The sequence below is a fragment of the Diaporthe batatas genome, assembly GCF_019321695.1.
Source record: "Diaporthe batatas strain CRI 302-4 chromosome Unknown Contig00005, whole genome shotgun sequence".
NCBI classification, from domain to species: domain Eukaryota; kingdom Fungi; phylum Ascomycota; class Sordariomycetes; order Diaporthales; family Diaporthaceae; genus Diaporthe; species Diaporthe batatas.
The window spans coordinates 2,368,596-2,389,664 of NW_025408552.1; the positions used below are offsets into that span (position 1 = coordinate 2,368,596).

At 57.3% G+C, this 21,069-nt stretch overlaps 6 protein-coding genes across 6 annotated transcripts; 5 read left to right on the top strand and 1 right to left on the bottom strand.

Annotated features, from left to right (window-relative positions):
• Window positions 1–162: 162 nt before the first annotated feature.
• KVR01_005217 (uncharacterized protein) lies at window positions 163–1,914 on the top strand (the record flags this gene model as incomplete). Its single annotated transcript, XM_044792018.1, has 1 exon — window positions 163–1,914. The coding sequence occupies one exon, from the start codon at window positions 163–165 to the stop codon at window positions 1,912–1,914; it is 1,752 nt and encodes a 583-aa protein (XP_044645662.1).
• A 28-nt stretch (window positions 1,915–1,942) lies between these two features.
• KVR01_005333 (uncharacterized protein) lies at window positions 1,943–2,839 on the bottom strand (the record flags this gene model as incomplete). The annotated part of the gene is made up of 2 exons (XM_044794451.1): window positions 1,943–2,612; window positions 2,673–2,839. 2 exons carry the CDS (start codon window positions 2,837–2,839, stop codon window positions 1,943–1,945), a joined length of 837 nt encoding a protein of 278 aa, XP_044645778.1.
• A 796-nt stretch (window positions 2,840–3,635) lies between these two features.
• KVR01_005650 (argininosuccinate synthase) lies at window positions 3,636–5,186 on the top strand (the record flags this gene model as incomplete). Its single annotated transcript, XM_044785693.1, has 6 exons — window positions 3,636–3,669; window positions 3,727–3,747; window positions 3,805–3,922; window positions 3,984–4,120; window positions 4,186–4,292; window positions 4,350–5,186. 6 exons carry the CDS (start codon window positions 3,636–3,638, stop codon window positions 5,184–5,186), a joined length of 1,254 nt encoding a protein of 417 aa, XP_044646095.1.
• A 521-nt stretch (window positions 5,187–5,707) lies between these two features.
• On the top strand, window positions 5,708–6,114 carry KVR01_005109 (uncharacterized protein; the record flags this gene model as incomplete). Its single annotated transcript, XM_044791196.1, has 2 exons — window positions 5,708–5,924; window positions 6,017–6,114. 2 exons carry the CDS (start codon window positions 5,708–5,710, stop codon window positions 6,112–6,114), a joined length of 315 nt encoding a protein of 104 aa, XP_044645554.1.
• Window positions 6,115–7,710: 1,596 nt separating this feature from the next.
• Window positions 7,711–8,491, top strand: KVR01_005475 (uncharacterized protein; the record flags this gene model as incomplete). Its single annotated transcript, XM_044789301.1, has 2 exons — window positions 7,711–8,161; window positions 8,280–8,491. The coding sequence occupies 2 exons, from the start codon at window positions 7,711–7,713 to the stop codon at window positions 8,489–8,491; spliced, it is 663 nt and encodes a 220-aa protein (XP_044645920.1).
• A 3,755-nt stretch (window positions 8,492–12,246) lies between these two features.
• On the top strand, window positions 12,247–19,704 carry KVR01_005391 (serine/threonine protein kinase SCH9). The gene is made up of 2 exons (XM_044788932.1): window positions 12,247–17,475; window positions 17,540–19,704. The coding sequence occupies exons 1-2, from the start codon at window positions 16,148–16,150 to the stop codon at window positions 18,975–18,977; spliced, it is 2,766 nt and encodes a 921-aa protein (XP_044645836.1). The 5' UTR covers window positions 12,247–16,147; the 3' UTR covers window positions 18,978–19,704.
• Window positions 19,705–21,069: the final 1,365 nt, after the last annotated feature.

A 21,069-nucleotide genomic window follows, 5' to 3' on the forward strand; every position in this document is an offset into this window, starting at 1 on the left:
TGACGGAATCTTGATTTTACCACTTTATCGTATGGGCTTAAGTTGAGTCTTAGTCTCTACACCACCACCTGTGCGACGCTGCCCCTCACCACCCGCGTTGGTCGCGACTTTCTACCACTCCTCTCCTCGAAGGCCCCCGGGCAGCCACCTCCTCCCGCCACCATGTCCGCGATCCTCTCGACCGACGCCCTGAACGACTTCATCTCCCCCTCTCAAGCCTGCATCAAGCCAATCGAGAACCTCCCCTCCCAGCCGCAAGACGACCCCTCCTCCCTCGAGCACGAAGTCATCCTCGGCGGCCAGCAACAACCCACAGGCTCCACGGCCGCGTCCACCGACCCCTCCAAGATCTCCCTTGCAGACTGCCTCGCCTGCTCCGGGTGCGTCACCTCCGCCGAGGCCGTCCTCGTCAGCCTCCAGAGCCACAATGAGGTCCTGAGCGTGCTCGACGCCGCCCCCGCGCTACAGGTGCGCGGTCCCGACGCGAACGGGCGCTTCAGCGTCGACGGGCTAGAAAACTCCGATGCAAAGCTGTTCGTCGCCAGCGTGAGCCCGCAGACGAGGGCGAGCCTGGCTGCTGCCTGCGGGTCCGGCACGACGGAGGGCCAGGCGGGGAACATGATCGAGCAGCTGTTTAGGGGCGAGCAGGGGCTGAGGGCCGGCGGCGAGACGAAAAATGGGTTTGCCTGGGTGGTCGACACAAATACGGCCCGTGAGGCTTCCTTGGTCTTGGGGGCCGACGAGGTGCGGGAGGGCGACGCGGTGATCTCAAAGCCCATCCTCACCTCATCATGCCCGGGTTGGATATGTTACGCCGAGAAGACACACCCGCACGTACTGCCTCATTTGTCAAGGGTCAAGTCGCCCCAGGCGCTGATGGGCACGCTTCTGAAGACGACGCTCAGTAAGCTGTTGGGGATAACGCCAGACCGGATATGGCACTTGGCTGTCATGCCGTGCCTCGACAAGAAACTGGAGGCCAGCCGGGAAGAGCTGACCGACAGCGTTTGGGCGGGCGATGGCAAGCCAGGCCGAGGTGTGCGGGATGTCGATTGTGTCATCACCAGCAAAGAGGTGTTGATGCTCTCGGAATCGAGAGACATTGACTTTTTTGGTCTACCCAAGACTCCAATATCGCACACGGCCACTCCCTTCCCGGACCCGCAACTCCAAAGGTTCCTCTTCCCCCAGCGAAAGAGACAAAGGCAGTCTCCAGCTTCGGGGACTTCAGGCGGAAATCTCCATTTCATCCTGCAGGACATGCTTTCCAGGAACCCTGGCTCACAGCTCCAGGCTGTGAGAGGCCGTAACGTGGATGTGGTCGAGTACGTCATCGTCTCACAGTCAGGAGAGCCAATATTCAAGGCCGCCAAGTATTACGGGTTCCGCAATATCCAAAACATCGTCCGCAAGCTCAAGCCGGTCAAAGCTTCGAGAATGCCTGGTGGTCGGCCCTTCGGCTCGGCAAGGAAGCCCGCGGCGCAGGGCAAGAGCCTGGACTATGGTTACATAGAGGTAATGGCTTGCCCGGGCGGTTGCACCAACGGCGGCGGCCAGGTCAAGGCATCGGACTCCGTCGCTATTGATCGCAACGGTTGGAGTTCGAATCCTGGCCCGGAGGAGCAGAAGCAGTGGTTGGCGCAGGTTGATGAGGCATACTTTTCTGCTTCTGACTCGGGGATGGAGGACGCCGACGTATCTGTAGTGAATGGATCCGGCGCAGAAGATTTGGTTGATGGGATTTCTCCTTCGTACATTCGAGATACCCTGGCGCATTGGTCGGATATGACGGGCATAGATCTGGCGAGGCTGGCGTGTACGAGCTTCCGGGAGGTAATCAGTGATGTCGGGAAAGATGGCGATGACAAGGCAAATGTCGTCCAACTGGCCGGAAAGGTTGGCGGAGGGTGGTAGTTCAGCACAGACAAATACTGAATAGTGATCAACCCTCTTTGGCGCCACGACTGGCAAACCCAAAACCCCCTCGTCCACTCCCATCTGGCCCCCTGGGCGCTCGAATCGCGTGCTCTGGGCCACGAGGTGGCGATGCCGTGCCGGCCACGCGCTGCTGCTGACGGGACCCAGGCTTGGGGCCGGCGTCCGGATCGAATAGCTCCCGGAACGGACTCCCAGTGTTCCCTGGTCGCCGGTCCTGGACCTCGGTCTTGATGTAGTTGTCTTGGTTCCGCTGGCCGCCACGCCCTCCTCTCCCACCACGACCACGGCCACGACCCCGGTAGTTCCCCCTGCTGCTTCCGCCTTCCCCTGTGAGTGGAGGTGTTGTAGCACCCGGTGTGGACGCCCCTGATGATACACCTGAGGGCGACTCCCCAAAGATCTTGGCGCGCGTCTCCTCGTACTTTCGCTGCTTCTCCTCGAGCTCGCGCTGTTGGCGCTCCCTGATTTCCTCGGGGGTCGGCTGCGGTGGCTTCTCGTCCTCCTCCTCGACGTCGTCCTGGATGGTCAGCCTCTCCATGCCCGTCACGGGGTCCTTGGTCTTGACCGTGGTGGGCGGCGGCTTGCGGCTGAGTAGCTTCATCTGGGGCTTGAAACCCTGGGTGAGTGGGACGTTGCTGGTGGCTGCCACGTGATACATCTCTGGGGGGGCCTCGCTGGTCTGGAGCGTCAGTACACGGGCGGCAAGTTTCGTGGGGGGCATTGGGAACACATACGCCGCTTCCCATATCTGGCGGTTCAATTCTCGGTGCTCGGCCCAGCGCTCCGCCTTGCTCTTGGGTGCTTGGGGCGCGGGGGCTTCCGTTTGCTCTGCCCGGGCTGCCCTGTCGGCCTGTGTCTCCCAGTCCTCATCCCATGCGTCGGGTATCTTCTGATTTCCCATTCTGGGCTGGGTTTTTGTTCAGGTAGCGAGAGGGCTTGTGTGGTCAAAGTCTTTTAGGATATTCTAATTTCGCTATCGAAGAGGCTGCTCATCGCTAGCTATGTTTTCGATCTCTTGTAGGTGAGCAATGTGTCGTTCGTTCGTTGGTGGGCATCGAGGAGGGTGAAGCTCGGGGTTGATGAATGCGTATAAATGTGGTCCAATTTCAACCATTTCCTTGAAAGCGAGCCCGGTCGATGTTGGGTCTTGCTAGCCCCTAAAACCAAGGACCGTCGCCCGGCTCGTGGGCTGACACCCTGGTAGGTATTTTAGCGCGTCGGGGATTACCAGGGCGTGCCAGGTTACGCGGGGCTTATCGTCCCAGGTGCAGGGGGCTGATCGTCGCATTGGAACGCTTATCAGTGACTCTAAGGCTGCCCCTCCAAACTTTTCCCATCCCGGGCCTGCAGCACTTGCAGCTCCTGTCATTCAGGTACACCGCTGCGGCACCGATCTCGCCCAGGAATTTTTGTTGAAATTTCGCTGGTCTCCGTCTCGTGTTGTTGTCGTAGTCATAATCTCCTTCCTCCTCCAGCATCTCCCAAACTACAGGCAACCTACTTGAGCACAGTCCCTTGCTCTCTCCAGCTCCACATGTGAGTAACCTGGTGTCATTGAAATTCGAGCTCCAACTATTATTGACTACCGTCCCTTCTTGATCACTTCCACCTCCCTCCGACTCATACTCTCGCTCTACACTCACTTATAGTGCATCAATTGACTGTGTCGCAGCCCAAATACTCCAGAAACCATTACAATGGCAAAGGGAAAGGTTTGCTTGGCCTACTCTGGTAAGTTGACAGCCCCCAGAGTACGAGCGTGACCACGAAAGCTAAGCATTTACACAGGTGGCCTTGATACCAGCACCAGTGAGTCTCTGCAGCCGATTCCTAACCAAAACATGCAGACTGACCTCTAGTCCAAAGTCCTCGGATGGCTCCTGGAGCAGGGATACGAGGTTGTCTGCTTCCTGGCCAACGTCGGCCAGGACGAGCCTTGGGATGAGGTTCGCGCAAAGGCTCTGAAGATCGGTGCCACCAAGATGTACGTCTCGCTTGCCCCCAAAACGCGGCCAGCTCTGTCCTATTTGCTAACCTCGGAAAAGGATCATCGAGGATCTCCGCAAGGAATTCGTAGATGAGCTCTGCTACCGTGCAATCCAGTGCAACGCTATCTACGAGCAGCGATACCTCCTTGGAACATCTCTGGCCCGACCTGTCATTGCTCGCGCTCAGATGCGAGGTCAGTATACTCAGCACCAGGTGACTCAATCGAGAAATGAACGTTATAGCTGACTATTGTGCTAGCTGCTGAGCAGGAGGGTTGTGACTTCGTCTCACACGGCTGCACTGGCAAGGGCAACGACCAGGTCCGCTTTGAGCTTGCCTTCTACACCATCAACCCCGACATCAAGGTATGCCTACCCAGGAAATCGCTTCCATGAGAAAGTGTCTAAACAAGAGGATTGTAGGTCATTGCACCATGGCGGGACCCCGCATTCTTCAAGCGTTTCGCTGGTCGCAACGACCTGCTTGACTTCGCCGCGGAGAAGGGCATTCCCGTGTCCAGCACCAAGGCCAAGCCATACTCCATGGACGCCAACATGGCCCACTGCAGTTACGAGGCCGGAATGCTCGAGGACCCTGACCAGACACCCCCCACTGACATGTGGACAATGACCGACGACCCTGAGACCGCTCCCAACAAGCCTGAGGACATCAACATCACATTCGAGAAGGGTATCCCCGTCAAGCTGGACACCCTTGCTGACGGCAAGTCCTACTCCGAGAGCGTCGAGCTCTTCACCAAGCTCAACGCCCTCGGCAAGCTTCACGGTGTTGGCCGTATCGACATCGTCGAGAACCGATTCATCGGCCTGAAGTCCCGTGGATGCTATGACTCCCCAGCCATGACCATCCTCCGTCTGGCCCACCTTGACCTTGAGGGTCTCGTCATGGACGGCCAGATGCGGTCTCTCCGTGACACCTTCGTCACTCAGAAGTGGAGCGAGCTACTGTACAACGGCATGTACTTCTCTCCTGAGCGGGAGTGGCTCGACACCTGCCTGATCGCCGCACAGGAGCGTGTCAACGGTGTCGTCCGCCTCCGCCTCTACAAGGGCAACGCATACGTGCTGGGCCGTAGCTCCGAGACCGAGAAGCTGTACGATGCCGAGGAGGCTTCCATGGACACTCTTGACAACTTCAGCCCCGAGGACACTACCGGCTTCATTGGCATCACTTCTATCCGCCTCAAGAAGTACGGTCTGCAGAAGCGGGCCCAGGGTGGTCTGACTTACAGCAAGTAAGTCTGCTCAGCTGACCACCAATCCGGCTGAGTAAATATGAACTTTGGCAGACTTCGAGCACGTCCGTTAGATGTGCTGTGCTAGTAAGATATTTTGTAGGCAGAAAAGTACTTCAAGTCATTACTGTAACTCGTAGCTGAGACTTGTGAAGGGCCATACTACCCAGGCCACAATGACTCTTGCGTTTTGTCGGAAAGCTTGTCCACGATATTTAGCAACGTGCCTTATCGTGTTTGGTAAATCTCACTAAGGCCATACAGCTTGAGCACATGCGGCTACATTCTGGCAGCCGCTCTTGCAGGGATCCCCTGTCCGGGCTGGAGGTGGTGGGGCACACTTCAGGTCCCCTCCAACGTCACTTGCCTCAGGCACTGCGACGACCTAGTCAAAGCTTCTGAGGGCGGTATATCATAGAACGACATCTCATTGCTGTCCTACAACAAGTGAATCCAGGGTCCTGTACGGCATCGATGAGCTGATATATCTACGTCCAGGTGGCAACAGCAAAGGTAGACCCAACGATGAATTCAGACGCGATCATGCTCGACAGCCCAGCCCAGACGCCCACTCCCAAAAGCCACAACCCAAGCCAGCCGCCTCCCCCGGCCATCAACGGCGCGAACGGCGACGTAACGATGTCGGAGACGGCGGCGCCCACCAACTGGCTCAACAATCAGAAGTGGAGGGACGAGTACGCCACAGCAACTACGAGGCTGGACCATAAATCATTCAAGACTCGTAAGACACCGATGTTCATATGTCTCAGACCTCCTCTGCCACCCCCAAGATATTAGGTCAATATCAAGTTCTAAAATGGAAGTGTGATTTAGCCCGCGACCCCATGTTTCCACCCATGGCCCAGAACGTACCGGGCATGACACCGGAGTTGGACTCTAGCTTGCGGGACCTCGTTGCGAAGCTGAGGTAGCGGTCAAGGGATTGCGGAGCTAGGAACGCCATCATCACTATCTACTACTCTTCAAGAGGAGCCTCAAGTGTACGGTCTCGCGCGTGGATCCTGGAAAGCAAATCGTATCTGTGCAACCAATATTAGTTGTAAGCCACTATCAGTTCAGGGCCTGTATCTTGAAAACGACCTGTTTTTGTCAACCCAAAACAAATCTCAGTCAATGCGATGAATGTAACGATAGCTTTCACGGTGTGCTGACTGTATATGCTGGGCCAATGACAATTTCAATATTGTGCGATTTGATCCGGAGATGCCCAGCCTTCTCAAGTTGTCCGGAACTCCTATAGGGTCATAGGGACATGAACACAGATTTTCCATGGGTAAGAATATATGGAATATTTTTCGTGGTAACTGTAAACCCACCTTTTTCTTTTCGCTCCTTCCCCGGCAGGGTAGCCATTAGGGAGATATTTGGTTTCCTCCCTCAGTTTGTCTTACTTGGAAAAGGGCTCATACTGGGTTGCTTTCAAGGCCCAGAACCACCATTGGTGTGAATTTTTAACCTGCCAAATCAAAAATCATGATGAGTGATCATGAATCTGAATTGATAATTCTGTTTGTTATGATATTTGATACATGAGTCTCATTTTTTCTTTCACAGACTTGACATACATCTGAACACACTCAGACTTGGTTTTCCCCACTTGCTTGCCCTGCTCCATTGTGCTCAGAACTATGTGCACCTTTGAGCTTGATGTATCAATTGTTCTTGTGGTGAGACAGATCACCTCATAGCAATTCCTCTATTGGGAGATGGCCCAACTGGGCATGTTCCTCAGCACTCTTCTGCACGGCCAGCATATTTATGACACCAGTAGCCGTGGGCCAAGTCACAAAGACTGTCGTTTCATACCCTGCCCTCGTAGACACGCCGTCAAACCCTGCCTGGTCCGAGTAGTTCAGACAAGTCACACACTCTCTATTGTCCTGGGACTAGAGCTCCCTGTGCCTGGTCTCGATGATTACCTAGGTATTTGGCTATTTTGCTATTTGTTGCCCACAAAAGTATACGACTACCTGATAACACCTATGCTCGGGCATTTTTCTACGTTCTTACTACTTTCTCCCTTGCCCCACAATATCATTGGTATTTACTGTTCTGAGATCCCTTTTTTCTACTACTACTGGTATGTTGCACTGTACCTTGGGGAAGAAAGCTCTTAGTGAGTTAATCCAGTTGGGTTAATCCAGTTGTGCAAGCACGCAGCCCTGCTGCTTCATATTGTGCTGCAACAATGAGATACTGTTGGCAGCTGAGTCTTGTCGGTGGTCTGATATTTTTACAATAGGGGTGGGAGCTATTGTTGGGAGGTTGGGTGTATCCCACAATGGCCTCCAACAGCCATCCTATTGTTCCATCTGTTCTGAACGGGATGCCAACGGCTGCAAACTTCCAAGCTGCCAAACCATCTGAGAAATCCGTCTCACCTCAACATGACTTGCTCTTCTTCGTCCAAGAGCAGAGGCTTCTTCATCAGACAAGCTTCAGTCACCAAGCCATCTCAGTCATCTACTTTGCCAGAGCCTACCTCATCCGCCATTACACCACCAAAGATGAAGAGATCCCCCGAGGACGACTACCCAACGCCTCCCCGCAGCACCAAGAGGATTCGGATCCGCATAAGGGTTGAAGCCAAAGCCACGAACATCCGAAAGAAGGCCCCCAAAGCCATCACCATCCCCCCTAAAAGTCCAAGCATGGATAAGATCAGGGTGGTACACAAGGTCCCAAAGCCACCCAAGGGCGCCTACAACGAGGAGTTCTTCGACCTCACATCCTGCCGCCTCATAAACCCTCTACCGGTGAAGTACGAGCTGCTCACCCACGCCAGCCCGTCCACCGGCACAAGAACGCCGTCGGATATCGAGCCCCGTTTCTGGTTCCCGGCGCCCATCGAGGACGACATCAAGAAAAGGCTCTTCCTCCACCCGAGGAACCGCGGGATCGTCTGGGTCGGCCGGTTCGCCGAGGCCAAGCTGGAGGCGGAGAAGAAGAAGTACCACCGTGAGTCGCATATTCTCCTTTTGCGGTTGCGCCTCTACCATGCTTCCGAATGCGTCGCCCACCCACCCACACGTCCCTTCACCTTAGGAGTTGTAGCAGGTGACTAACAAGTGATTAGGAGTCAAGGACCTGTGGCTATTCGAGGCGTCGGACGCGTACCTACCCGGCTATGACAAGAAGGCCGAGTTTATCGCGCGGGCCTTCGAGGACGAGATGCTGAGCCCCTGGGTCGTCGGCTGGCTGAGGGAGCTGATCGGGGCGGAAGCGGTGGGCAAAATCCTCGAGCATGTCGAGGCGAACCTGAGGAGGGCCCTGGCGAGGAAGGAGTGAGGAGGGCGGCGACGGACTGCGGAGGGTCGGTCATGGCTAGGACCAAGGATACCCAGAGTGATGTGAGGTACAGAATACACCTTGCTACCCTATGATTCTCAAGCCCGGAGGGTCTACGTGATCTTCACCTGTGGTTCTTCATTATTGGATGGGTTCTCCCCAAGGAGGCCATGTGTGGGAACGTTCCAGCTATTCTGTTCCTAAGCATGAAGCACTCGCCGTTCTGCCTGAAAGAGTCATGTCCTGCTGCCCACAGCCAGTCAAGAGCAGCAGACGAACCCTTGCGAACGATAACATGCCTCGAGCAGTCGACCAGTGCAGCGAGGGGCTCCCTTGGCGAAATACAAGGCATCCATTACTCCATCTCTCGGGTTCCGTCAGTCTCAACAATCACAAAATGGGTCGATTTGGCCGAGAGCTGCGAATAATCACCGAGGTCTCAACCGCTGTGCTCGCCTCACCAGCTACCGAGTCGTACAGTAGTACCATTTATGTTTCACAATGCCTTATGCTGGGGTCGATGGCAGGCACAGTCATGGGCACATGCGTGTTTGAGCTGGGCGAGTTAATCATGGCACGCCCCGAGCGCTTGATTCCGCGCGCAGGAGCCCAGTAAGACAGATGGGATATTGGCATACGAGAAAGCAGCGGTACAAAATCTGGGAGCCTGGCTGGGCTGGGCTGGGCTGGGCTGGGGCGCACGAGTCCTGTCCCGGCCGTCGAGTTGAGCCCGCGTCGCGCGCGAAACAGCACTGGGTGGTGGTGGTGGTGGCGAGACCGGAAATTTCCAGCCCTCGCCCAATGTCGCGTCGACACAAGCTTTCCCTGGGAAAGGAGAGAAAGACACATGCGCCGCCTCGTGGCGCCCGTCCGCCTGATGTTACCCTCCCCCGGGGGAACCGACCTGGGATTGCCTGATTGCCCCCGGGGGGAGGCGAGCGAGGGAACTAGCCGGAGGCGCGCACGGGAAGGGCCTTTTTATTCTCGATGATCGGAAACGTGGCTGCCTCGTGGGCGATCCACGCGCGATGAGACGTCGAGGCAAAGTCAAAAACAGGGGGGGGGGAACCGCAAGCCCCCATCCGCTGGAGGCTGGAGCTGACCGACGAGATGTGAGATGGACGGGAGCACTCCGACTCGGAGAATGTTTCCGAGGGCCGTAATTGGAGTGAAACTTTGTGCTGAATCTTTGTCCGGGAGATGCATGTGAATGTGAGGCTCGATGGTGGGCTCCGACGGGGCTGGTGGTTCGCGATTTGGGTCCGACCGTCGGGTCGGGTCGCGCAGCCTGGCAGCCGGCAAATGGTGTGCAGCCATCGCATCCACAAACACGCAACCGGGCCCGGCCCCTCGCTTGAGTAATCTAGCTGTGAGCTGTGCGGCATGGGAGTGCATCGCAGCCTGCACCACAGTCCAACTGCCTTGCATTATCGAGATGCGGGCATCTGTGCAGGCTGTGGTAGGGCCAGAAGCGCCAACTCGCACACAACAAAACCTAAAAAGGGTGGGCTGCGTCGGCACGGTGAAACGGACGCACAAGACTGTCCACCAGCAGACCGACCATTAGCCGATGGCCAGCGTCGGAACGTCGCGTCGACAGGTCGAGCTCATCGGTGCTGGTGGCCAGAGCCCATAGCCACCCGTGCTGCCGTGCCTGGCCTCATGACGGACTAGCCCTGACCACTAGAGCTCGAGATTTGGAACAAGCAAAGACAGGCCCGGAGACCACCCCGGAGACCACCCCGGCTAGGGAGGTGTAATCTGTACGGGGCTTCCAGATCGAGGATTCGGATACGACCAGCCAGCCCAACCCACGGCCCTGCAACTCGTCGCATGGGCGTACTAGGCAGGTGGAAGATGAGATTTGAGACTTGAGATTTGAGGGCTTTGCATGATCTGGTCTCTGGCCATCTGACTTGCAGCATACACGCTCTGATTGGTCCTACCCCGGGAGCGGCGGCTGTCTCTCTTGTCGCGTCACAGGTGTCACGATGTGTGCTTGTACAGACAGGCAGAGACACGGCCGTCAACCACGGGAATATACATGCGGTGCGGCTTGGCCTCCCCCCCCTCGTCAGCCGTATTCCTGGGTCCCTTCTATATCCCCGACGGGTCCTCGCTTATGCACGAATGCGAGGCAGTGTGACACAGGAGACAGGGGGGTAAGGTACTTTCACTCGAAAGTGTCCAACGCGTCACTCCTAAGCAACCGTTGCCATCGACTTCGAGGCGACGGCCTTCGGCCGGGGGACCAGAGGGGCTCCGCCCGGGAGGGTTGGTCACTAGTGGCTACGCGGCCCTTACCAGGGCCGTCCGCTCCGCAACTAGTGCCCTCGAGGAGAGAGAGGGGGAGAGAGAGAGAGAGAGAGAGAGAGAGAGAGTGAAATGGTGGTTTTTGGTGTTTTTTGGTGGTAGAAACGAAGAGAAGAGGAGGAAGTTGAAGATGGGAGATGGCCCTGGGGGCTTGCCGCCTTGCTCGCTATATAAAGTCCCCAAGCAATCTCTTGGCAATAACAGAGATTTTTTAGACGCGTCAAGGCCAGTCAACAAACAAAAAAAGCGTTTGAAGGGACGAGAGTTGGCGATAACCTCAAAAAGTGAGGTACATTCGCCTTCCCGTCTGCCAAGCACGCTCTATACTGTATTTAGGTGGTGTGGTTGCTCAAGGTCTGGGCGCCAAGTGGTACGTACTCTAAAACACACATCTGGGATTTAGAAGGGACCGTATTCCTGACCTCAGCCCAGCGCACGGAGCTGCCGCGGCCCTGCTGGTGCTGCTCCTTCTCTCCTGCGGCAGCTCCTTTTCTCCACGCAGGATGGGGGTGGCTCCGCCGTTGGCATGTCGGTAAGTACTGTCGTACTGCATGTCCTGGAAAAAGGGGGGGGGGGGGGTGTTCGGTTCGCTGCCGCCGCGGTGGGCCGTTCTGGAGAAAGCGTATATCTGCTGTCCAGGCGCCCGTTCTGTCGATACCTAGATACGTAGTTAGGTAGGTGGTACAAGAACTACAAGAACCACAGGCACGGGCAACAGACTACACGCTGAAACCACAGGATGCAAGCATGTATCTATCGTACTTGGGGCAAGCGGCACCGAACTGGGGATCGGCGGACAGGCGGACGGGCGGACGGGCGGATAATGAGCAAAAATAGAATGTGTAAGTATTGAGTCCTAGCCCCGGACCTAGCCCCTTAGCCCCAGGCTGGAGGCTGGAGGTTCCAAGGTTGGACGTGTCTGGACGCACGGCACGGCATGTTGGAGCTTCGACTGGATTGCAGTCGATTCGGGCCTACAGGCCTGGGCCGTCGACGCCCAGCGCCCCTGGGGAGCGGCCTAGCAGGTCTGGATGGGTGGCTGGACATGTCTGATATGTCAACCCAATGCTGCTGTCACATGGGAAGGAACAGGAATGGAACCCGCCGCAGTCTTGCTTGTGGTCGCTGACATGTCAGCTTTCTGGGGGGGCCTCTTTTTTGGGCATCCGGGGAGTTTAGGTCGGGATGCAAGCAGGCACGAGGCACGCACGCACGCAGATTAAGCGAGGGAAAGCCCAGAACAGTACAGTGGTCGCCTCGAGGTCCACCTGAACGAACTGCTCACTCAGTCTAGCTGTGTAGCTGTCCAGGTAAGTACCCAAGTAAAGTAACTGATAGTACGGAGGTATGGAGCATAGAGAAGCTGCCTCTGGCCAGGCTAGAGCCGCCTAGGTGTACCCGTCCTCCGTATTATCACTCACTTATCCGACGCCTTCCCCCTTGCCAGCCCAGCCCGCCTGCTGGTGGCCATGTCGCGTGGAAGCCCAAACGGGGGTTCAGGCGAGCCCTTGTCAAGGTTGAGCATGCCCCACCTTCCCAAAAGGGCGAGGGGGGCCAACTGGACGGGCCTGAGGGGCCTGACGGGGGAGGGGAGGGCCCATGGCGCCATGGACCCAAAGACCCAAAGTTTCCCGCTCGCTCCCCCAACTTTTTGGAATTCCCAGGCCCATAATCCGGTGGCCCAGGGGTCAGCACCAACAAAACCACCGACAGTCCCGCCAGCCCGCCAGCCCGCCAACCCGCCCATTCCGTCGTCGTACCCAAGGCAGACAGACAGCCAGACAGCCAGCCAGGGCGCGAGATCAGACGGGCGGTAGGCACTCAGGCACTTGCAGCAAAGGCAATTACGGACGAACACTGACACAAACACACGAGCTGCCCCAGCCTTGTGGAACTGGAACCGTGCCTGTGCGCCAGCTACACAAACAAAACACGCCAGCCCGAGGTTGGAAACTCAAAAATCGTACATCGTATTCGAGGTCCAAGTGAGGCAGGTGGGAGTGAGTGGTGAGGTGAGAAGCTGGCAATTAAGCACCCCCAGAACGGGCGGGCAGCGGGCAACTCCCCTAGCGAACTAGCACGGACTCGGGCCACAGACCACAGATCACAGACCACAGACCGCAGGCCAGACAAAAAAAGCCCACTTTGACAATCCCACACAAGAGCGTGGCCGGCCTATCAAGACGTCAACTTATTAATTCGCCACACACACTCGCACTCACTCACTCACACAACGCACACGCACCACGCACCACGCACCACGCACACAAATTGCATCGGCGCAGCGGCGGTGTCTCTGATCTCAGCTTGGCCCAGACCCAGACACCACCACTGCCACCTGATTCGATTCGCCTCGACCCCCAACCGACCGACCCTTGCCGACTCGACTTCAGCCTCCTTGGCGAGCACACAAGAAAGAAGCCATCCGTCTACGGAGTGCAGTCCCCGTGCATACATACATGCCCCTACCTGCCAGCCTGCCAGGCCCGTCCTGAGATTACCACCCCGATACCGTCGGTCGCCACCGTCTGCTGCCCCTGCCCTGCCCTACCTAGGTACCCTGTCCTGCCCACCAGCCGACCAGCGACGACGACTTATTACGACTTGTCTGGTGTGCGCGTGTGTGTGTGCCCCGGCAGCCCGGGCGGCAGCATTAACTGACTAACCCATTACGCACTCTACTACCCGTCACCGTCAATCGACCTTACCTTATTACACACCTGCCTCTCAAAGCAAAGGCCAACCATCCACGCCCGGTTCCATCCTGTCCCATCGCACCATACCCGCACCGCCTTGGAAGCGCACACCAGCGCCTCGCATGGTGCCATCGCCTCCTCGTCCATCACCGCGCCCCCGGGCTTTCATGACTCTTCGCCTGCTGCAATCAACCCGCCAGAAGCAGCAGCAGCAGTAGCAGCATGTCGGCCACCAACCCAAGTGAGGCCGCATCGGGCGGCAGTTTCGACCTGCTGCGCAGGGCCACGGCGAAAATGCTCTACAACCGGTCAGTCATTCATTTCCTGTCTGGCCTTGGCCTTGCCTCCTTGCCTCCTGGCCTCCTTACTCGCTCTCCTGCACATCCGGTGATTCACCGCGCATCAGCTACAACTTCACACTCGGCGGCCCGCGTTCCAAGTTCCAAGTCTTTGCCAGTCTGCAGTCAGTCTCCCGGTGGTGGAGCTGGCCCCCCCCAGTGGGAGGGGTGCACCCTGCCCTCATGGCAGGACTCCCCCCGGCCCCAATACGTCCCCCAAGAAGGTTCTAACTGCACTCCTCCTGCTCCCAAACGCTGCAGCTGCACCGTCTTCCTTCTAGAACCCCTAGTCTGGGTAGTCTGGGTAGTACACACGACAATGCGCGTCACCACACAGACGGGCTGCCTTGTTTATTTCTGGCGGCCAGCGCCTGCCTCTCCACTTTAACTCGCTCTTACATCTCCCTCAACTCACCTCACCTCGACCGGTACGGCCTCTGATGCCCAAACCAAGTGGATGTTGGATACCCGGCTGGCTGGCTGGCTGTCGGTCTTTGCCTGTTTTGTGCCAGCCAGCCAGGCTCGACTTGCACACTCGCTTGCAGGACCCTTGTTGCAGCTTGCCGCGGCTGGCCCAGGCAGTTTAGTCTAGTTGCCCTGCTGTGAGGTCGCGGAATCTTGGGGCAGAATTGCCATATGGCAGCGGCATGGGCATATGGCAGATGCGACAGGGTCCTTGACAGACAGCATTTACCCACCGGCCCACACCAGCCCAGGCTGAGTGGGGGCACGCTGGGCCTCCCCTCAGGGAAAAGCACCCAACGCGCCCAATGGCACGCCCCACGACAGCGTTTTCGGCGACAAATTGCATCGATGCGTCGCCGTCGCGCCGTGGTCGTGGTGCGGTACTTGGCCGACGCCGCCAGCTAGCCCGTTATCACCTCAACCTCAACGTCACGGAATGGTCAAGCTCGAGCAATTGCCCGTTCCCCAGCCTGACTCGGTCTAGTACCGCTCTCCCTGGGCATATCTCCGTTGTCCCGGCTGCCGCGTTACCAGCCTGGGACTGGACTTTTTTGCGCGGTGTTTCGGGTGGCCTACCGCACCATCCATGGCATAGTACCATTATACGGAGTACCATCATACCGAGTACTGTACATCCATCCAGCAGAGGCACCTGGGCTGCTGGGCTGCTGGGCTGGGCACATTAGCAACCTTAGCACCCATAAGTGCCTGGGCTACCACAAACGTGCAGCAGGCTGTTGAGGTACTGCGGACTGGCCGAGCACCAGCTCCTAGGAGGCTGGTGTGCGTTGGGCACTGCACCTAGTCTCCTGCACCTGCACCCAAAGCCCGTACACACCTGCACACCGTCGATTCTCCTGCTGGGAGGCCCCTTTCCCCCCTGCTGTCTGTCTGTCGGTCTGTCTGTCTGTCTCTCCTGTCCGTCCGGCTGCAGTCCCCTATCTCCTGCCGGGTGTCCGAGTTTTGAACTCCGGCCGACACCACGAGGGAAGAAAGCCAGGCCTGTGGTCCCCGGATAGCCAGCCCACTGCGCACGAGCTGCCCACTGCCCGCCACATCTGCCGCGGCGCCGGGGGGGGGGGCTGACTGAGCTTCAAATCAGTCGAGCGAGCTTGCCAATGACTCGCTGACCGAGCGTGTCCCTGATGTTACTGTTACTGCGTTCACACCCCCCACACACGGCCCCAAGTGAGACTCGAAGCACCCTGTGCCTGGCGCGCCCCGGGCAAACTCTCCCTCCCCCCACCCCACATGCCCACATGCGCCCACCTTTTTGGTTCGTTGTCCCAGGCTCGGTTCATCAACCACAGACCACAGGCCGCACAGCTCCAGGTAGTCCCAAGGATGCTGGGCCTTCCAGGCTGCCAGGCTTCCCAGCTTCCCAGCTTCGACGAGAGCTAGCCCGGAGGTGGGCGGGTTCTCGGAGATGACACACTTTACTGGCTGCGCAGCAGGCGCTCTTGCATGCACCGTTTTGCAATGTCGTCCTGCAATTCGGCCCTGCCCCAGTGGCCCAGTGGCCACTGGGCCAGCCCTCACTGCTCAGGCCCTGAAAGTCCCGACGGCCAGTGTGCCCCCAGCATGGCTCCAGCACGTTGAAAAATTCTCCAATTTTCCCAGCCCAAGGACGTCATTCATTGACCCGCACATGGGCGCACCCCCTCCCGCAGATTAGCAATTCCCCATCGTGGCCTGCCTCTTTAAACACCCTGACCCGCACACTATCGTCACCGCTGGGACTTTCACAAGCTTACTGCCCCTGTCTTCCGATTCCTGCCGCCTGCCCCTCCGCCCTCCGCCATTTTTCTGCACCCTACCTACCCCCATAAGAAAGCGCAGGCAGAATGGAAAATCAAAATCCTAACGAGCGCAGCAGGACTGCCGCGGCAGACAACGAGGACGGCGCAGACCAGATTTACGACGCCCCTCGCTCCGGCATCGCTACCCCCCAACCAGATCTCCAAGACAAGCGACTGCCCGGCATCATGAGCTACTTTACTGGCCAGGTTCGTCCAGCCTCTCTTCAGCGTCTGTGGTCTGGCACCTTTTCTGCGACTACAAAGGCCGAGGCTGCGCCTCGTGATGCGCCTCGGCAGGAGGAGCAACGGGAAGAGGCAGGGGCGGAGGCGGAGTCAGGGCATGACAAGCAGCAGCATCTCACTTCCTCCCCACCACCACCACCACCACCCTCACAACTGCCAGTCAGCCCTGTCGATTCCTCCTCCCGCAGCCCATCTGAGGCCCAAGGACCACCTCTCCTCCCTCATGAGACGGTGGGCGAGCTCTCAGAAGAGAAGCCTCCTCCCGAGAGCGCCGAGTTTCATCCATATCCCACTCCTCCAACGTCCTCGCGCTCTTCGGTGCGCGGTGCCAAGGTCGGCGAGAACTGTGGCGAGGGCTCGAAGCAGAGGGCTGGCTCTGCTGTCACCCCGCCTCACCTCCACAAGACGAGCATCTCGGAACTCACGAGCATGAACGGCCGTAGGCCATCTGCGCTTGTACCGGTGGCCTCGGTGGCCATCACCGAGTCGAACGTGAATGCTCGTCACTTCTCAACTCCTGGCAGTCGCAGAGTTTCCACTTCACTCAACCCCCCAAAGCACGAGAACCCCTCTCCCGCGAAGACAGACGATGTTTCTGAAGACCCTGCTTCTGTTCGTCAACTTAAGAAGCTAACAAGCGACGTGGCTCAAAAGAGCGGCCATTCCACCCCAACCCGAACACTCTCGTCCACGAAAGTAGCCCGAAATGACGGAGCGGATGAGCGGAGGACCAGCGACGAGAGCTCGAGCGCCACGGGCACCCAGACCCCTCCCAGCTCCAGCGCAGCATCAAACTTGCCAACCGTCAAGGGCAAGCTCACCATCAAGATAAGCGAGGCGAGGGGTCTACGGAAATGCCGGGCACCGTATGTGGTTGCCGTTTTCCAGCGGAGCGAGCTGATCTCAAGCGGCCCACGCATGGAAGAGAACGACGATGAGACGGCAATCTCGAATGTCGCCATGGGAGGAGTGCCCATTCAACGGCAGAGCAGCGATTCAGGCCGGCCGATGGCCATCCCCATGCGAAGCCGCCAGAGCAGCAACACCAGCACCGGCGAACCCCACAGCTTCCGAACCCGCACCCAACGTCAGTCGTTCACCAACCCTAAGTGGGACGCCGAGGCTGTATTGTAAGTCAACGAGACACGGACATGGATGGGTAAGGAAGTACATCTCGCTGACCATGAGGCACAGTGATGTCGTCGACTCGGACATGATGGTCGACATTTCAGTATACGACCAGGGAGTGAAAGGCTCCGAATTCCTAGGACACGTTGACCTGCAAGCGAGGCGCCCCGACAGCAAAGAGCCCATCCGAGGCTGGTTTGCTCTGAAGGGCCACGCAGACACGATGGAGGAGGACGCACCTACCGGCGAGCTATACGTTGAGGCACTGTACCAACGGACAGAACGACGACACGTCGGCCCAGAAGATTTCCAAATCCTTCGCCTGATCGGCAAGGGCACCTTTGGTCAGGTCTACCAGGTCAGGAAGAAGGACACGGGTCGCATTTATGCGATGAAGGTTCTTTCCAAGAAGGTCATTGTGCAAAAGAAGGAGGTGGCCCATACCGTTGGAGAGAGGAACATCTTGGTACGGACAGCGACGTCAGAGTCCCCATTCATCGTGGGCCTCAAGTTTTCATTCCAGACGCCGTCCGACCTCTACCTCGTGACAGACTACATGTCAGGGGGTGAGCTATTCTGGCACCTGCAAAAAGAGGGGCGCTTCGACGAAAAGAGGGCTAAGTTCTATATCGCGGAACTTATCCTAGCAATCGAGCACCTGCACAAGAACGACATCGTATACCGGGACCTGAAACCAGAGAACATCTTGCTCGATGCCAACGGACACATCGCGCTGTGCGATTTCGGTCTTTCAAAGGCGAACCTCACAAAGAACGACACGACAAACACATTCTGCGGGACAACTGAGTACCTCGCGCCAGAGGTTCTGCTGGACGAGCAAGGCTACACCAAGATGGTGGACTTCTGGTCACTGGGCGTGCTGGTCTTCGAGATGTGCTGCGGCTGGAGCCCCTTCTATGCCGAGGACACCCAGCAGATGTACAAGAACATCGCGTTTGGGAAGGTCAGGTTCCCGAGGGACACCCTGTCGCTCGAGGGCCGGAACTTTGTCAAGGGACTGTTGAACAGGAATGCGAAGCACCGTCTTGGCGCTAACGACGATGCCGAGGAGCTCAAGCGCCACCCGTTCTTTAATGACGTCGACTGGGAGGCCCTGGCGAAGAAGGTCATCACACCGCCATTCAAGCCGAGCTTGAAGTCAGACACCGATGTGTCATACTTCGACCCCGAGTTCACCAACGCTTTGAACACGAACGGTTCCCTCAACGAGCGAGCGGCTGCTCTGGCACGCGGCTTTGCCACGTCCACTCCCCTGTCACCGTCTGTGCAGGCCAACTTCCAGGGCTTCACCTTTGTTGACGAGAGCGCACTGGACGACCACATGAGGGATCGAATGCACGACGATGAGATGGATGTGGACCGGCACAGGCCCACGGACTGGGACGAAGTAGACGACATCAACGCTCGGAAGCCAAACCGGATGAGCGGGGTGGTCCGTTCCAACGACGAGCACCTCGTTGGTGGTGGTGATTTCGACATGTGAGGAAGCGGTATCGGCTACCGCCGCCGCCGCCTCGCATCTTTTCTCTCCCTATTTGGGGTTACAAAAAGGCGATCAACGGATTTTCACGTTCATGAGATTGGTACTACGCATCACGCATTTGCATATGGGCGGTTCAGAAACAGTTGCGTTAGGCACATGATGCAGCGCAAGGCCCTGGCGTCCTGGAAACAGAATTTGATTTCATGATTGCAAAAACAAAACGATTCTTCCGGTTGGGTCTCTTTGCGGGGGCCATGAGACCCTCTGATCATTTGGGAGTCACGACGATTGCTTGGACGCTGCTATTTAGCGAAGCCTGTACGAGTGAGTGGTTGACCGCCAGCAGGATGGGGGGAAGGGGGGACAGCAACGGCCTGGTGCGCCTCAAATTGTGACTGTATGTCCGACAGCATGGGTTGATCGGAGCAGTTTGGTGGCTAATTTTGCACCGCCAGGCAAGAACCCAAGATACTTGATACTAGTATCTCGACGGCCACTTTTGAGACAGGACATGTCAACATGGTATGGCATCTAGGAAGTATTCCAGCAGCAGCAGCAGCAGCAACAGAGCGCTTTGCCATGGGTTGGGGAGGGATGGGATTGCGCTCTTCTACTCTGAGAGGCAGCCGGATGCCATTATGTAGTTAGGTCTCCAACAGATCGATGGAAAACAATGTCTAAGGTGGTAATTAATAATCCGACGTCCTCGACGCGGGCTTGCACCCCAGCTCGTTCACCAAGTTCCACGTGCTTGTACTCCAATCCAAGCAATGAATACTGTGACTCCGAAAGTCTGCCTTTGGTGGTGAGTTACCTGGCTCGTACAACGTAGTTCTACTTGCCTGGACGCCTCGAGGTGTCTAAATAGGCCAGACCGTCTCCCCAAACCGGGCGACATGTCCATCTGATAATACCGACCGGTTTCCGTGCGGCGCTCTATGCCAATCGTCGAACCCGTAGGATCCTCTGGCTATCTTGAGATCAATATCTGCTTAGATTGGGATTGCCTTCCGTCCTCGACGGCCGACTGGCCTAATGATAGCTGCTGCCAGCTGCTCCGGCGTGTACAGGCAACGAGAAAGCAATGTCGGCCAACCCTCCCTTCCCCGGCTCTATGCTGCCTCTTGCTCTGCTTATCTACAAGGGCGAATCCCTTTTTTTTGACAGTGGCTGCTGAGCTGCCATGAGCTCATGGTAGGAAGCAGGGGATGCAAAGCCGGGGCCGGGGGGGGGGCATGGAGGTTAGATGCGATGGTGACAAGCGAGAGTGACGATACAGGGAAGCGGAGGAGAGAGCAAGGGCAGAGCAGTGGGGTGAAGATACCCCATATAGGTAAGCATCAAAGCTTGGGTAACCTATGTATATTCCCACTCAAAGGTCCACAGCTATATACCAGCCAAGTGAGGCAGAGCCAGGACGACGCGTAGCAGGCTGGCTGGCTGGCTGGCCAAGGCCTCGTCTTCAATAACGCCACCCGTATCAGAAAGAAGCCTATGGAACAGGTGTGGACGACGGACGATAAGGCATCCTAACGTACGTGCCCGTGTGGACTGTCAAAACAGCATACGAACGATGCGTGGGGGCGCCGGGTTGCAAGACAAAGATAAGGATGCTGTGCTGTGCTGTGATGTACAAGAAAGGTGATGCTGCATTGGCGACAAATTTTCAGTTTTGTGTGTCTTAAGGTATCCTTTCCGTGCTATCTCGGCTCGCCAGCAAAACTTGCTGCAGAAGGACATCCTCCCCCCCCCGGGGGAGGGGGAGAAGGGAAGGAACGAAAAGGAAAGAAATATAGCTAGTTCAGCAGTGGAGTTAGATAGGGGCGTTATAGACACAAGGCTAAACCGATCTGCTCACTCACTCACTCACTCCACACGGCTTGTGGTCTCCCCTCGTAGATCCGTGTGTCGGCTAACTCGAGCGTGTTTTTTTATTGTTGTTGCACCGTATGGTGAGTTAGTTACTGGATTGCTCGGTCGCGTGAGCTCCATGTGGTGGGGTGGAAACTGGCGTGTTCAGTTCGGAGATGAATATCCGGTGGCAGAGCCGTGTCGAGAGAATATGATCTGGGCATCCTGCTGGTACGGCACC

Coding starts and splice junctions, on each gene's coding strand:
- KVR01_005391 (XM_044788932.1), top strand. CDS start 16,148: ATGGAAAATCAAAATCCTAACGAGCGCAGCAGGACTGCCGCGGCAGAC. Junction 17,476..17,539: donor TGGGACGCCGAGGCTGTATT/GTAAGTCAACGA, acceptor CATGAGGCACAG/TGATGTCGTCGACTCGGACA.